The 16,221-nt window shown below is 32.2% G+C and overlaps 1 protein-coding gene across 2 annotated transcripts in view; it reads left to right on the forward strand.

The window, feature by feature from the left end:
- The window catches only part of TAX1BP1 (Tax1 binding protein 1), a 68,585-nt gene that overhangs the window by 8,071 nt on the left and 44,293 nt on the right, over positions 1-16,221 (forward strand). For both annotated transcript variants that reach the window (XM_016135951.2, XM_016135952.2), the window contains exons 3-5: positions 1,733-1,835; positions 6,250-6,437; positions 10,386-10,544. In XM_016135951.2, the coding sequence (XP_015991437.1) occupies positions 1,733-1,835; positions 6,250-6,437; positions 10,386-10,544 (450 nt within the window). The remainder of the gene's footprint in view (positions 1-1,732; positions 1,836-6,249; positions 6,438-10,385; positions 10,545-16,221) is intronic.

Here is a 16,221-nt window from a genome sequence, read left to right on the forward strand (position 1 = left end):
CATTTGCTCTAAAACAAATATTCAGTAAACTATCTGTTACTGTTATTCCCAGTGTCACTTGAATTAGAAATCTGTAATTGCATTGTTAGCATTTTTGTGTGGCAGCCATCACAAATAAATGGCATACTCAGCCCTTCTTTTGTCTGCCTTGTCCAGGGTAGAACCTATTCATGGAGGGAGATTTTTTTCAAGAAAGATATGGCTGTAGATAGTATTTCTTTCAAGATTAGTATATGGACAGGGACAAAGAATGCCAGATCTGATTCATATCAGGTGTATCTGATGGGGGAAAAACTTTAGATGGGCTCCTTTTAAGAGTTGGTAGAAGCATTAGGGGATATGAAATGAGGGACAGAGCATTGTAGAGTCAATATCACTGTCCCTAAGTCTCTGTGTCCTTGGATATTAATGGTGACATTTAGTGAACACTGATATGCAAGGCACTGTGTTAAGTGTTAAACTGGAATTATCTCATTTAACATACATACAACTTGTCTGAAGTCATAGCTAGGAAGAGATTTTTTTTCTGGCAGTCTGACCTTAATTCCTTAATCATTGCATGCTCTTAATCACTACAGTATATTGTGCTTACAAAATCTACCACTTATGAAGTGCTTACCATGGCTCAGGCACTCTTTTAAGTGCTGCTTTGATGTTCGTCTAATTTAATCCTTGTAACGATTCTGAGAAGAAAAACTCAGGCCTTAGATTCCTTAAGCTTCTCATCTGTAAAGAGTTGAATGTTATAGTGTCTTTCAACAGTTTTGACCATGACACACAGAAATAAATGAATTCTGTGATTCGAATCAGCAAAGTTGCTTATAAATACACCTGAAACAAATTTTCATGAATCAATGCTTAGCCTTTGTGCACTCTGATACTTTTGAATTCTATATAATTAAAAAATAAAGTAAAAAAAAATGTAATGAACCACTAAATTGATAACATGAATTCCTATTGGGTCGTGACTTATAGTTTAAAAACTCCTTTATAGACTAAAGATTGCTAAGATTGCTCCAACCTCAGTATTTGGTAATCTTTAATCCTAGGTTAATCAGGATTATAGAACATGTATAATCTAACTCTGGACAGTCATAATTTCTTGTAATATTACGGGCAAATGGATGTTTAATATCTGTTTTTAAACATCTTTGATAGGTGTTTAATATAGTACAATCTATCTGGAAAATACAGATAAATATGTAATGTATATAATCATGTTCTAAGTTCAACAATGTTTTGGAGTTAGGTGGGACATAAGTGGTCTATTCGTATATGCAAGCATAAAGACCTTTTAAAAAATTTACTAATTTGCTGCAGGCAGGACTTGCTAAAAATGAGAGATTAATGAAGTTAGTGGATTTAAGGGGGAGGGGAAAATCTACACACTTAGATTTCAGGCATAAAATAAGTTTTAAAAACATGTTTAGTGAATTCAAATTTTAAGCAAAACATAAGTTTTTATATTTGGTACTAAGATTTTCCTTGAAAATTAGATATCAAATTACATTTTAATACATAGTAGAAACTCAGCTGTACAATTTATATTGATTTTTATAGTATTAGATTATAGCTCATTAAAATCATAAAATTTGACATGCTTGTTAAAATATTATGATTTGTAAACATATTAACACATGTCTTAACTTTAGGATGCAGTAAAAAACAATATGCTGTAAGATATCACTCTAATGTTAACTTATTTAATAATATCCATTTTTTGTTGTTTTAGGTTGGATGGAGTACTGCTCGTGATTATTATACATTTTTATGGTCTCCTATGCCTGAAAATTATGTAGAAGGATCAACAGTCAATTGTGTATTAGCATTTCAAGGTATGAATTGAAAACTGCAGAACTGGATGAAATTAGATATTTTATTGCTATTAAAAATGTATACCATTGTAATTATCTACTTAGGCATATCTAGCATATCATAGTTGAATCATTTGGTTAGCAGAAGTCATAAGAATGTAAATATCTAGTTTAGGCCGCATAGTATTTTATGTAGACATTGCAAAGGTTTTTGCTTGTTAACTTTCATTGAAGAGTTGGTTTCTTTTCAGATCTTTTGATGATTTTTTTCAAATGAGAGAACAATGCCTTTACTGATATTAGAATAACAACAAATTAGAGATGAGAAAAATATATTACATGAAAGCCACAGAGGTGATTAACAGTATTTAGAGTAGTTATATTGATTTGTAGGGAGGTTTGCCTATAAAATGGATATAAGTGATTAATGTAAAATTCATTTTTATCTTAGCTTGGCATTATATACAGATTTAAAAAAATACTCATATTTGGAAAGCTGTCACAGGATTTGCTGTAGAGTGATTTTGTATTATAATTATACAGACTTTGGGTTGTATTAAAGCAAATTGTTAGTCTTATTTATGCCATCGATTCTTTTTTGGTTTGGTGAAGCTAATAGACTGTGTCAGTATAATACACAAAATTCATAGAATTGCAAAGGAAACCAATACTATTTTATTGTATAGATGCAACAGTTTGTTTATTCATCTGTTAAAGAACATCTTGGTTGTTTCTAAGTTTTGGCAGTTGTAAATAAGCATTTATGCATAGGTTTGTGTGTGTGTGTGTGTGTGTGTGTGTGTAAGTTTTTATCTCATTTGCATAAATACCAAAGAATATGATTGCTGGATCATTTGTTAAGAGTGTGTTTAGTTTTGTAAGGAACTGCCAAATTGTTTTCCAAAGTGGCTGAACCATATGCATTCCTGCCAGCAATAATTGAGAGTTCTTGTTGTCCGACATCTTTGCCAGCATTTGGTGTTTAATGTTTTGAATTTTGGTGTGTGTGTGTGTGTGTGTGTTTTTAACTTTATTCCGAGGTTTTTGTTTCTGTTTCGTTTTGTTGTTATTCTGCAGTGTTTGTTTTTAAAAGCTGTGGTTTCCGGTCATTTTTAATGTGGTTAGTCTTATAATAGTTAATTTTCTAAATTTGTTATAGTGACTAATGCATTTATTTTTTAGGAACTTAGCAAAAAGCGTAAAACCAATAAAAAAGACACCTAATTTATGTTTATACTTTAAAAGCATTTTCATGGGAGCTAAGCATAAGTGCAGTAAGTTTTACAAGTTTTTGAAAATTTATGTTAATTTTTACTTTGAAATAAAAGTTTCTCCCTCCCTAGAATTAGTTTGTTATATAGAGAAGTCAAGGTAGTCATGAAAAACTTAGCAAAGGCTATTAGATGTAGGAGGGATTTTTAAGCACAATCCAAATCACTTTGCTCATTTTATGGATGAGTCATGAGAATCCTGAAATGCAAAATTTAAAACAACTAACAAAAATACATAAATGTAATTGTGTGCCTCATTTGTTTATTGTAATTGGACTGATTGCTAATGTTACAGGCTATAAAATTTGACTCAGTTTGGTTTTTACTTTTTCCTACTTTATTTTCAATGTTATTAAGCTGACAAGAGCCTTTTGAAGATAGCCCTAAATTGCAACTCTGAATAACTACGTCTTTTACTGCAAATGGTATTTGCACCATATTTTTTAATATATGTGAGATTTTAAAATATCAGTCCTTGAATATCTAGTCTGTAGAATTTCTAATGTCATGATATCAGAACTGATTAGTATGTTTTTGTTTCTGTTTAAGCTTTAAATAGTTTAGTGGCCATATGCAAAGTTACTGAGCCATGGATTGATAGATTTAGTAGTAGCTATCTGAAGGGTGGGTGGGGTTTTTAAAAACATTAAAAAATATATCGCCAAATGTACCTTCATATTTTTAAAAACTTCATATTTTGAAATAATATTAGCTATAAAGATGCAAAAATAGTACACAGAATTTTCTCTATACTCTCCCAGCTTTTCTTAATGTTAACATCTTGTATAACCATAGCACATTTATTTTAAAAACCAGGAGTTTAACATTGGTAGAGTACTATTGACCAAAGTATAAACCTAACTCAAATTTCACTAGTGTTCCTAGTACTGTTCTTTTTCTCTGTTCCTGTTCAGTCCAAAATCCCACATTACATTTAGTTGTCATATCTTCTTAGTTTCCTCCATTGCGTGATAGTCCCCATTCTGTCCTTGTCTTTTATGACCTTTACATTTTTGAAGAGTACATTCAGTCTGTTTAGCTTTTTTTTTTTTCCCCCATAGCATGTTTCTCATTTTGGGTTTGTCTGATGACTTTCTTATGATTAGATCTAGGTTATACATTTTCACGAAGAATACTACAGAAGTAATGCTGTACCCTTTTTAGTACTTTGTGTCAAGGAGTACTTGATGTCCATGTATCTTTTTACTGGTGATACTAGTCTTGATCATATGGTTAAGGTGGTGTCTGCTGGGTTTCTCTACTGTAGAGTTAGTAGTTTTCCCTTGGCAATTAATATTATAGGGGAGCTACTTTGAAACTAAGGAAATGACCTTGTTTCTCAGACTTTAACACACAAATTTTAGTGTCCATCACTGGATCTTGTCTAAAACAGTATTGTGTTTGCCTAATGATGCTTTTCTATTTTCATTCCTTGTACATTTATTAGTTGGAATTATGTTAGGAAAAGTCTCCTCATGAACTTATGGATATTTATTTTCTTCTATAGAATAAAGTCTTAATACTATCATGACTTTGTTGCTCAGATTGGTTTAGCTTTCTTTGGCTATGGTATTAGTATTCATGAGATTTTAAAATATACTTTTAATATCTAGTTTGTAGAATTTCTAATGTCATGATATCAGAACTGATTTGACTATTTTTCGTTTTCTATTTGAACTTTTTATTTTTTTATTATTCTGCCTACAGCATCTGGTCTTCCTAGGCGGTCTCCCATCCAAGTACTAACCAAGCCCAATTCTGCTTAGCTTGCGAGATCAGACATTGGGCTTGTTCAGGGTGGCATGGCTGTAGACCATGGACCGTGTCTCCACTGGGGCGTGAACCCAGGACATTCTGCATGTAAAGCAGACGTGCTAACCGCTACACTATGGAACCATGTCCTCTGTTAAAACTTTCTAAATAAGCCTAGTGGCCATTTGCAAAGTTATGTGATTTTTTGGACATTCTCCTCCTTCCGTAATTATTTTTTAAGGATTTCTTTCTTATTTTCAAGCACCAGAATATGTTCTAGGCCTATCTCGTATTTTTTTTCTGCCCCTCCTTGCTTTTCAGGAAAAAGGCTATTTTTTTTTTTTTAAATAAAGTAGATATCATAATAAGGAGTTTGAAAATTTTAAGGTATGAAAGAATAGCAGGCATAATGATTACAGATTTCTGGGTAGATATTACTCTCCAAGGTAAGGTGAATATATTCATCCTTGTATGTTCATTTCACAATCATCGAATGCTTCATTTTTACAAGTTATTCTGGGGGATTCCAGAGTTTTTATGTTTATTATATATCTGCCCTCAGTATTTCTTGAGGTATTGATATAGGATATAAAGCATGTATATAATGAATAGTAAGGCAGTGTATACTGTGAAGCTTATTTTAAATGTGAAAAATGCAATGGGAGCTTTGGAGAGGAGAGAAAGAGATTAATTTTGAGCTAAGATAATCCAGCAAAATTTAAAAGCAAGGGTAACAATTGAGAGAAGGAGCAAATGTTAAACAAATTGTCAGATAGTGGGCTAGATGTTATGAATACATTATCTATACTTTGAAACTCAGGTAGTTGGCTTCATGTCTATTTTACTGGGCTTCAGGGAGGTTAAGTAAATAATAGTGGTAAAGGTGGAATTCCAGAATTAATATGTGTAGTTCCAAGGCTTATTTTTGTTCTACAGCACCAGGGAACCTCGACCTCTTTTCCAACTTTACACAATTCACATATCATATGTAGCCTATTCCTATTATTAATCTCCCCCTTTATATGTAATGAATGTCAGATTCGACAGATATCTTTAAATGGCATTCTCACCTCTAGTCCTCCTAGATTTTTATGCTGATTTCTTCCCTCACTCCTCTTCTAGTTTCTTTCTCATTGAAAACTACATACTTGACTTTCCCAGATAAGTTACTTTAGCTCTAGGGAAGATTTGGGGAAAGGATATTCTGGGAGTGTAAACTTAAGACTAAGGAAAAATTTGGGCATGTTAGGGGAAGAAAGTCTAGTTTTGATGATTTATGAAAGATAGGAGGAAAGATATCCTAAATGCCTAGAACAGGTTTAGGAATGAGAGGAGATGGCAAGTATTGTTAAATAGAAATAACACTAATTTAATAATAGGAAGTTCAATATTTTTCGTTAACTTCCTCTTAGGATATTACCTTCCAAATGATGATGGAGAGTTTTATCAGTTTTGTTACGTTACCCATAAGGGTGAAATTCGAGGAGCAAGTACACCTTTCCAGTTTCGAGCTGCTTCTCCAGTGGAAGAGTTGCTTACTATGGAAGATGAAGGAAATTCTGACATGTTGGTGGTGACCACAAAAGCTGGTCTTCTTGAGGTTGGTACCAACAGTGAGTGAGCTGGTGCTATATAAATCATTGTAAGACCAGAGCATGTAAGGACATGTGTTGATTACCATTTTAAGAATTTGCAGATTATGTGAGAGTACAACCTAAAAATCAAATGTTTTTCAAATAAAATAATGAGCTTAGCATGTTGTTTTTGAAACACTGTAAAACTTTTTCTGTCACAATTATGTTATTGATTTCACTGTGGCAGGAACTGTCTCTAGGGTCTTTCAGGATTTTGTGTATGGTAGATCTTCAGTAAATAACCATTGAGAGAATTTAGACCAACAGCTTTCCTAGTATTCTCTCAACCTAACCTTTCTTCTTTGGTGGCGTAATCCATTGATTGTGGAATAGTGCAGATTTAGGGGGTGAAACTGGAGGGAAAGTGGTGAAAAACAATAAATCTGACTAACTGGATGTGAACTTCATTTTACTGTACCACAAGCGTGCTCTATCCCAAGTGTGGTGGTGAATCAGGGAAGCTTTCCCAGTCTCTAAGTTTAGGTTGAACATTTTTAGAATAGTTTCTTTTCCTTGTTCCTCTGATCAAATAAATAGCTTATATTAACCATAATTAAAGAAAGATGAAAAATCATCTTAATTTTTTTTAATTGGATATTTTGGTGTCATTAAATTGGTTCCATTAGAAATTTACTGTGTAGATGGCCTAATGATGCCTTATGTTTTGTTATCGAAGAAGAAAATAGAACATTCTTATTTTAAGATACTTGTCAATATCTTTACCCTAAACTTAAACCAGAATGTTACCTTCAAGTTTCTGTGAAAAAGTGTCTTTAATTGGTTCAGCATACATTTCTGGTTAATTTATATTCGTATTTAGTCTGTGGCAGGTCATTGCTTTTTCTTTATATTCAGATTGATTTTTTTTTTTTGGTATATAAATATTTTATGCCTTTGATTTTATTTACCTTTAAAAACTGAGGCTAGGGAAAAAAGAGGTCATAGATAAAATAATGACAGTAGAACTAAGAAGGCTAGAAGGAACCAATCACTTTTTACTCTGAATTCTTTCATATCATCCCTTCCCCTTTCCAGAAATTCTTCTCTTATCTTAAATAGAGAAATGTAACTTTTATGGGGTGACTAAAACATTTTGTGGTGATCAAGGTTTTTAGTCTGGTATTTGAATGCTAGTCAAAGATGCAGAAACAAGCTCAGCTCTTAAGAAAGCAGATAGTTTATATTGCAGCTTTTTGAATACTTGTTAGACCACCCCGATTTCAGGGCCTCCAACAGAAAAATGGGTAATTTGGCATCTACATTTCTCTTGTGCTCCTTTTCTAAGTAAATTGGGACATTGTACAATTTATTTCACTTTTTCCTACTCATAAAAGTTACTTTGTAAAGTTTTAATTGTATTCTCTTAGGAAAATATTTCTGAGATAAAATATTTTTATGTTCTGACCAGTTTTGGACAAGTCTTTTAAATTTCTACATTCATTAAAATTTTTAATGATTTTATGTAAACCTGCTCAAAATTAGACTTCTGGGGTACTGTTGACATTAAAAGTGATTAATGAAAACATCCTTCAGTGTATGAACCCTTGACTAGATACTAGATTTTTATGGACTATTTATTGGATGTTATAAAATTATTGTTAATTTTTCTTAGCTCTTATGTTAGTGGTTGAATAGGAAACTCTTCTTATTAGAAGATGGTTTCTCTGAACTTAGGGGTGAAGTGTTTGTAATTTCATATTAAATGCTGTAGGTCTCTCCACCCCCCTAGTCCAAATTACATAATAAATAAAAGTACTGCGTATAAAGGGAGATAAAATAAACATGGCAGAATATTAATCAGTGAATTTAGGTTATGGGTGTATGGGTGTTGATTATCATATTTTAACTTTTGTGTGCTTGAAAGATTTTAGAATACAAAATTGGAGGCAAAAATTAGACTTGTATACATTTTTATTTATTTTGAATTCCTTTTAAAAATTTCTACTTAAGGTTCAGTTAAACTCTTCAGAAAGTATGTGCCAGTTAGTGAATCACCAGGGAAAAAAGTGGTTCTTTTATGATGCTTCTTTGGCATTATGTCAAAATGTATCTTTATTTTGAAGCTGGCAGAAAATGTACAGCCAAAATTATTTTTTAAAAGATAGGTAAGGTATAAAAAAAATTCAGTGAATAAACAAACTTTTCTCTTTTGGGGGCATTTACTCCTATCATTTGCATTTGATGTAATGAATCAGTTGGAAGGGTCATTCTAAAAATTTTTGATTAAAAGCTATTTTAATCATGGATTCTGTATGGAGGGAAAGACATTTTTAGCTAAATGTATGATTCCTTCTTTGTGAATCCTTTCCTTTTAGTGTACATTCTTCCTCTATTAGAATCAATGATTTTATGCTGTAAGAGAAATATTAACCATTTTTTTATTACTACTTTAGGTCCCTTAATTTAGTAAATTTTAGAATTTTGGAGTTTAGATTTTCCTGTACTAAGTAACTATTAGTGTCCCCATAAGAATCACTTATGTATTTTTAGAGTCTGTATTTTTGTCCTAAATTTTATGTTTACTTATAAAGTTTTAGTCCAGCCAAATAGAGGCCATTATACATAGAAATTTATTCCTTAGTACCTTACTTAAAGAACCAAAACTTTTAATAATAATTCCATAGATGAAAGCCTTATATAACATATGAGGATGTTTTTGATAAGATTTAATGATTTCCCATAGATTTGCATTCAAGAACAGGTACACAATTTTCTTCTTGATTATTGACTCAAGATGAGAAAAGCCCAGAATTAAGTCGCTAGGAAACTTTATGCCTTAATTTTAATATTTATTCGAAAAGTAATTAACAGGCACTTTCATGATAAAATTCATTGATTTTGTGCCTTGTTTTGCTTTATTTTTCAGTTACTGTTGACATTTGATATTAGTTTCAGGTGTACAGCATAGTGGTTTGATATTTATTAGCTTACAAAGTGATCGCCTTGATAAGTTCTAGTACCCACCTGGCATAATACATAATTACTGCAATATTATTGACTCTGTTCCATATGCTGTACTGCACATCCCCGTGACTGTTTTGTAAGTGCCAATTTGTACTTCTTAATCCCTTCCCCCTTTTCACCTAGACCTCTAACCCCGCCCTACCAATCTGGCAGCCATCAGTTCGTTCTCTGTTTCTATGAGTTTGCTTCTGTTTTATTTTTTTTAGATTCCACATATAAATGAAATTATATAATATTTTCTTTATCTGACGTATTTCACTTAGCATAATGCCCTCTAGTTCCATCCGTAATGTCTGAAAAGGCAAGATCTCATTCTTTATATGGCCGAGTAATCTTGTGTTACAGATATCTGTGTACCACATCTTTATCCAGTTGTCTGTTGATGGACGACGTTAAGGTTGCTTCATATCTTGGCTGTTGTATATGAAACGTCCTTTGTCTCTTTTTATAGTTTTAAAGTCTATTTTGTCTGATGTATTATTGTTCAACCATTTTATTTATTTCTGATTACATGAAATGTTTTTACATCTCTTTACTTTCAGTCTGTGTGTCTTTTGATCTGCAGTGGGTCTCTTGTAGGCAGCATGTGTATAGGTTCTTGTTTTCTTCTCCATTCACCCACCCTGTATCTTTTGATTGGAACATTTAATCTATCTACATTTAAAGTAATTATCGATAGGCATGAAGTTATTGCCATTTTATTCATAGTTTTTATCTTTTTTTTCTTTTTAAAGACATTCCTTTAACGTTTCTTGTAATAGCTCTTGGTGGTAGACGTCTATAGCTTTTTCTTGGAATTTTGTATTTTTTTTTAAATGTTTTTTCTTCGCTCAACCAAAAGGTTTTAAATTTATGCTAAAAGAGGCTCACTAATAGGAAGTAGATAATATGTACAAGTTCTTTCTATGAATTCCTTTGCTATTTTGAAATTTGAGTTTTTTGTTTTAAAGCTGAAAATTGAGAAAACTATGAAAGAAAAAGAAGAACTGTTAAAGTTAATTGCTGTTCTGGAAAAAGAAACGACACAACTTCGAGAACAAGTTGAAAGACTGGGAAGAGAACTTAACCATGAAAAAGAAAGATGTGACCAACTGCAGGCAGAGCAGAAGGTTGGTTGCGTCTTGTGTAACTGACTGGAATTGACATAGTATATTGTCTGAAACTCATATTTTTTTAAGAACCAAACCAGTTAAAGTGAGTGAAAACCATGTGTTGAAAAACAGTAACATTTAGATAGATATTTATATAAGGACAAGTCAGTTTGTCAACCTCTACCACAGCTGCTTTTATGTTGTAAATAGTTAAAATTTTGGATTTTTATTCCAGACGATGTAGTCCCTGACAAGTGTTTCTAGATGTTTTGCATATAATTGAAGAATATTTGATTGATTTTTAAGGGGGAGGAGCTGGGAATACAGTTAGGAATAAGAAACATTGAATAAAGAGAAAGTAGAATAAAGTAGTTAAAATACTTTTCATGAAAGTAGAATTCAATGAAATAAGATGTATTAGACAAAATTTTGAAATCTTTGATTTGAGGTATTCTATAAATTATCCTAAAAACTTAATATTGGTACAGTTTCTTGAGATAAGAAAAAGAGAAGTATAAAACTGGTTTCTTTAGAGATGCAAATGAATTTAAGTTAGCTGAAAAAAGTGGGGGGAAAGCAATCACCTAGTCATTGGTTTGTTTATTTAATATTTTCACAAGAAAAGCGATTTGTTTTGACATATCACAATCTCACTTATAACTAGTTGGATACACTATGTCTATTGATAGTATTGACATATTATTGTTTCCAATGGATGGGATCTGTTCCATTCTTTTGTTCAACAGGGTTCAGAGCAGTTGCTTAATAATTGTTAATTGAACTTTTAGTGCAGTAATTTCAACCATTTTTATACTCCAGTAGAGTGGTTGTATGTTGCACACCTGTGCTGAGATGATGTCAAATAGGGCTTAAATCCTAAAAAGATTTCTCTTGCCTTGTTCTATTTGAGAATTGCTCTTCGAGTTGGAGGGTAGAACAGCATGTACAATTGTAAATCTCCTTATACACATCTGTAAAATCTTTTGTCTTTATTACTTTTAGCCTTTTTAATTTAAAATCTGCAGTTATTCTCCCAATTTTACTCTTAGGGAACACTTGGAATTCTCCAGTAGAGGTATGCTGCAGTAGGAGTATCCTGCAGTAGGATTAAGATGTCCTGTTTGGCTAAGGAATTATTTATTTGAACTTTTTAATTTTTTAAGCAAGTGTACTAAATATTAAAATGTAAAATCTCATGTGCCTGCCTTATTAGTACATTCAGCTAAATTTTTTATTGAATTGTTTTAACTTTTTTTCTGTCTTGTGTAGTTATTACTCTTTTCTCTCTGCTCTTCACACATTTATTGTTTGAACCTGGATTTGGCAGTTTCCAGATAGGAATGCCAACTTTTTTCACTGTATTACAAGCCAAAAGCGTAGAGGTGAGATAGAAGACGACTCAGAAAAATGGCCCATGGCAGCATGGGATGAAGAATACCCTGAAACGTGGCCTTTGATGTTTCGACTCTAATCGCCTTGAAATCTAAGGAAAAAATGGATTATTGGGAGAATAGGAATGATGGAATGCCTTCAATTGGGCGGAATTACTCCTGTATATCAGGCCATGCCTCTGCTCCCATCGAGTGTTAGCTAAGATTTAAACACACTCAGGTTCTCTCTACTGTCCAGGTGTCAAAGTGTTAAATGCTGTAGACAAGATCAAAAGCTTATTCCGATAGACTTAGATTGGGAAAATGGTAGACTGAAATCAGGAGATTAATGAAGCAAAATTTGAAGGGGATTGTGGCTGTGGTACCCAGAAGAGGTCTTTAGCAGAAGTTTTTATGGCAACTCATAAATCTTGCCGACAGTCACTAGTCTAAGAGGGGCTTCTTCCCTGATATTCTTGCATTGAGCTAGACTCCCTGGGAAAATGAATTGGAAGTGATTTTTAAATGATACTTTAACTGGTGATAAAAGGACCTGGAATAGTGTTTGTTACATAATAGATTCTCACTAAATGTAAATAGCTATAATTACTGGTTTTCACAATGATGAACCAGAGAGTCACCAAGGAAAAACAATATGAATAGCGTCATATAAAAGGAATGGAAATATATAGTATTTCCACCAGATTCTAAAAATAATAAATGATAATGCAAAAAAAATTTTTTTTTAGTTATATGTTGGCAGTTGCGTGTTTTGAGGAATAAATAAATGCGCTTGCCAGGAAAGACAATTTCTCTTTGTTATTAGTCATGGGGCTTCTAGTTTTCATGGATTTGCTTTTTACTTTCAAAATTAGTTTCCGTCTTAATCAGGCAAACCTGCTGGACAGGTAGGACAGCTCCATGACATTTCTGGGCACTTGCTTCAAATCTTTTTACATGGTGTGAATTCTAAAAAAACTAACAGTACTAAAGATCTTCTCTTTGAGGTGCTGAGTAAACTGCTGAATATCTGGAAGAATATTATGATGTGTCATCTACAATTTCATTTAAAGTTTTATAATGGACAGTATACTAAGAATGATCAGTAAAAATGTCAGTTTCTTCATAATAGAAGAAATTCATTGTATTTTCATTGTTTCGGTAAAATAATATTTGGCATATTACCCAATTCAGCACTTGACAAATACTAAGACATTAGTTTATAATAAATTTTTATAAATAAAATCTTTTATCTTTTATGAACATTGACTTCTCTTTGTAAAATGCCACTAGCGAGAACACTCCTATCTTGTAAATTAAAAAAATTAGATATGTTACGGTTATTAAGACCAATTGGTTTAAGCAATATATTAAAGTTATTTTGTGTAATTGGCTGCTCGAAGGAATAAAGTAGGATTACAATGTAGATTAAAACTGAAACCAAATGTTTATAAATTGTGAACTGTAAATTACATATTGTAGTTTTCCTGTATTATTTTAATGCAATGATATATTTCTCATTTATGTATACCCTAAATTAGAAAGTAACTTTTTCATTATTAAGTTTAAATAAGTGTGGATTTCTCTCTTCTGTAATAGGCTGATTAATAAAAATACTCATACTTAATGTAAGTCAGTGCTGTTTTGTGTGTTTTCACAATGTGAACTCACACAATCTTATGAAGTAGGTACTGTTATCTGCATTTTATAGAGGTAGCGCAGAGAGGTTACTTAACCTGCCTGATCAGTTTGGAAACTGTAGGGCAGGCCATCTGGTTCCAGCCAGTGCTTTTTGTGACATTGCATACTTCCACCTCTGAGGGCCAAAGATGTGACCATATCTAAGTGATCTTTTAAAAAATAGCTTTATCGAGATGTAATTTACAAACCATAAAGCTCACCACTTTAAAGTGTGCAGGTCATTTGTTATTATATTTATAGAATTGTGCAACCATAACCTAATGTTAGAACAAAAGAAACCTTGTACCTATTTGTAGTCACTCTCCATTTTCCTCCTTCCCAGTCATCGACAACCACTGATCCAACTTTCTGTCTCCGGATTTGTGTATTTTGGACATTGAATACAAAATAGAATCATATGAGGTCTTTGTTACTGGATTCTTTCATTTAGCATAATGTTTTCAAAGTTTATTCATTCCTTTGATTGTCAAGTAATATTCTGTTGATTAGTCTTTTAATTTCTTTGCATTTATTGGACTTATGTAAAAATTAGCAGTTTATATATTCATATTGTTGTCTTGGAGTGCTAGATGCACATTTGAAAATTAGATGATTAAAAGTTGAGGCTCGGGGAATCAATGATGTTGAATCTTGTTTTTCTAATAGGACTAAAAAAGGCTGTGAACTCTGTTTCAGTTTTTAAAAATTTTAAAAAACTTTATTTAAAGCAAACTAATGACATTTGTAGGGGAGCAAGATCTCAAATGCTCCCACCTTTTAAGGTTTTTAGTTTTTAATTTTTTGGAGCCTAAACTAGGAATTTTTTTTTCCAAAAAGTGTATTAACTTTAATTGGATAGTATATAATGGATGTACTACCTAAAACAATATTGCTTAGACAATAAAACCCTGTTATGAACTGTTTTATATATTCATATTGTTTTGGTTCTTAGGTTTCACAAACTAAGTTCGGTACCTTGAGATGTTACCAGCATTTGGGAGTTAACCACGACTATAGTACATACAGGAGTGAGAAAACAGGAAAGGTCATTCATTCATGTTTTGGTGGCTCTGGCTAGTATGGACTTCTTCAGCTATCTATATTTTTGGCTTTCTCTTCTCTGTACCTTTGTCATTGCATTGGATACCCAGTTTTGGACTGCTTAATATATGGAATTAACCCGATTGCTTAAATGACATATTTCATGTGGAATTGCCAAAAATCAATTTTGAAGTAGTGACATCATTGAATTTTCTTTTTATTGATTGTCATTGAGAAAAAAGACATAAAAGTGTAATTTTAATGTGTAGGGGGTGATGGGTATAACTTTTGTGTATATAGTAATAAATTTCTTTAAAGCCAATTATTTTCATATTGTACCTGATTTGTTAGTAAGTTTATATTTTGTTTCTGAAGTATAGGTACATTTATGTACTTTCAACTAGCTAATAATCTTTGTATGGATTAAGACAAGTGTAAGATAAAACATTTTTATACTGTGTTACATAAGACATATTGAATATTTTTTCTTTAAGTTTTATTGAGGTATAATTGACAAAAATTGTAAAATATTTAAAGTGCAGGTCATGATGTGATACATGTATACATTGTGAAAGGATTCTTCCCATCTAGTTAATGAACACATTCACCAATTCATATTTATCTTTAAGTTCTCTCTCAGCAAACTTCAGTTACAGTGTTAAGTGTAGCCACCGTGTTGTACATTAGATCCTCAGACCTAATTCATCTTATACTTAAAACTTTATACTCTTTTATCAGCCTTTCTCTACTTCCCCTACCTCCCATTCGCTCACAACCACTTTTTTACTCTTTGAGTTTGACTTTATATTTCACATAAAAATGATACCATGCAGTATTTGTCTCTGACATCTTTCACTTAGCACAATACCTTCAAGGTCCATCCATATTGTTGTAAATGGTAAGATTTCCATCTTTATGATAACCGAATATTGTAGATATTGTACTATACCTTTATTTTGCTGTTGACACTTAGGTTTTTTTCTATATCTTGACTGTTGTGAATAATGCTGCACTGAACATAGAAGTGCAGATATCTCTTCCATATCTTGTTTTCATTTCCTTTAGATATATACCCAGCCAGAAGTGGGATTGCTGGGTCATAAGGTAGTTCTATTTTTAATTATTGAGGAACCTTTCCATAGTGTCTGCACTAATTTACATTCCCACCAACAGTGCATAAGGGTTCCCTTTTCCCTACATCTTCTCCATCACTGTCTTGTTTTTTTGATGACAGCCATTCTAACAAATGTGAGGTGATATCTCATTGTGGTTTTAATGTGCATTTTTCTGCTTAGTAATGTTGAATGCCTTTTCATGTACCTGTTGACCATTTGCACGTTGTCTTTGGGTTCCGTTCCTCTGCCCCATTTTAAATTGGATTTTCTTTTTTCTATTGAGTTGTGTGAATTTTTTGTATATACTTTTGGATATCAGTCCAATATCAGATATTTGATGTGAAAATATTTTCTCCCATTTTGGAGGTTACTTTTTCATTTTTTTGGTTTCCTTTGCTGTGCAGAAGCTTTTTAGTTTGATGTAGCTCCATCTGTTTATTTTCATATTTGATATCAGTCTAAAAAAATCATTGCCGAAACCATTGAGCT

The sequence above is a fragment of the Rousettus aegyptiacus genome, unplaced genomic scaffold (genome assembly GCF_014176215.1).
Source record: "Rousettus aegyptiacus isolate mRouAeg1 unplaced genomic scaffold, mRouAeg1.p scaffold_m13_p_13, whole genome shotgun sequence".
In the NCBI taxonomy this organism is placed as follows: domain Eukaryota; kingdom Metazoa; phylum Chordata; class Mammalia; order Chiroptera; family Pteropodidae; genus Rousettus; species Rousettus aegyptiacus.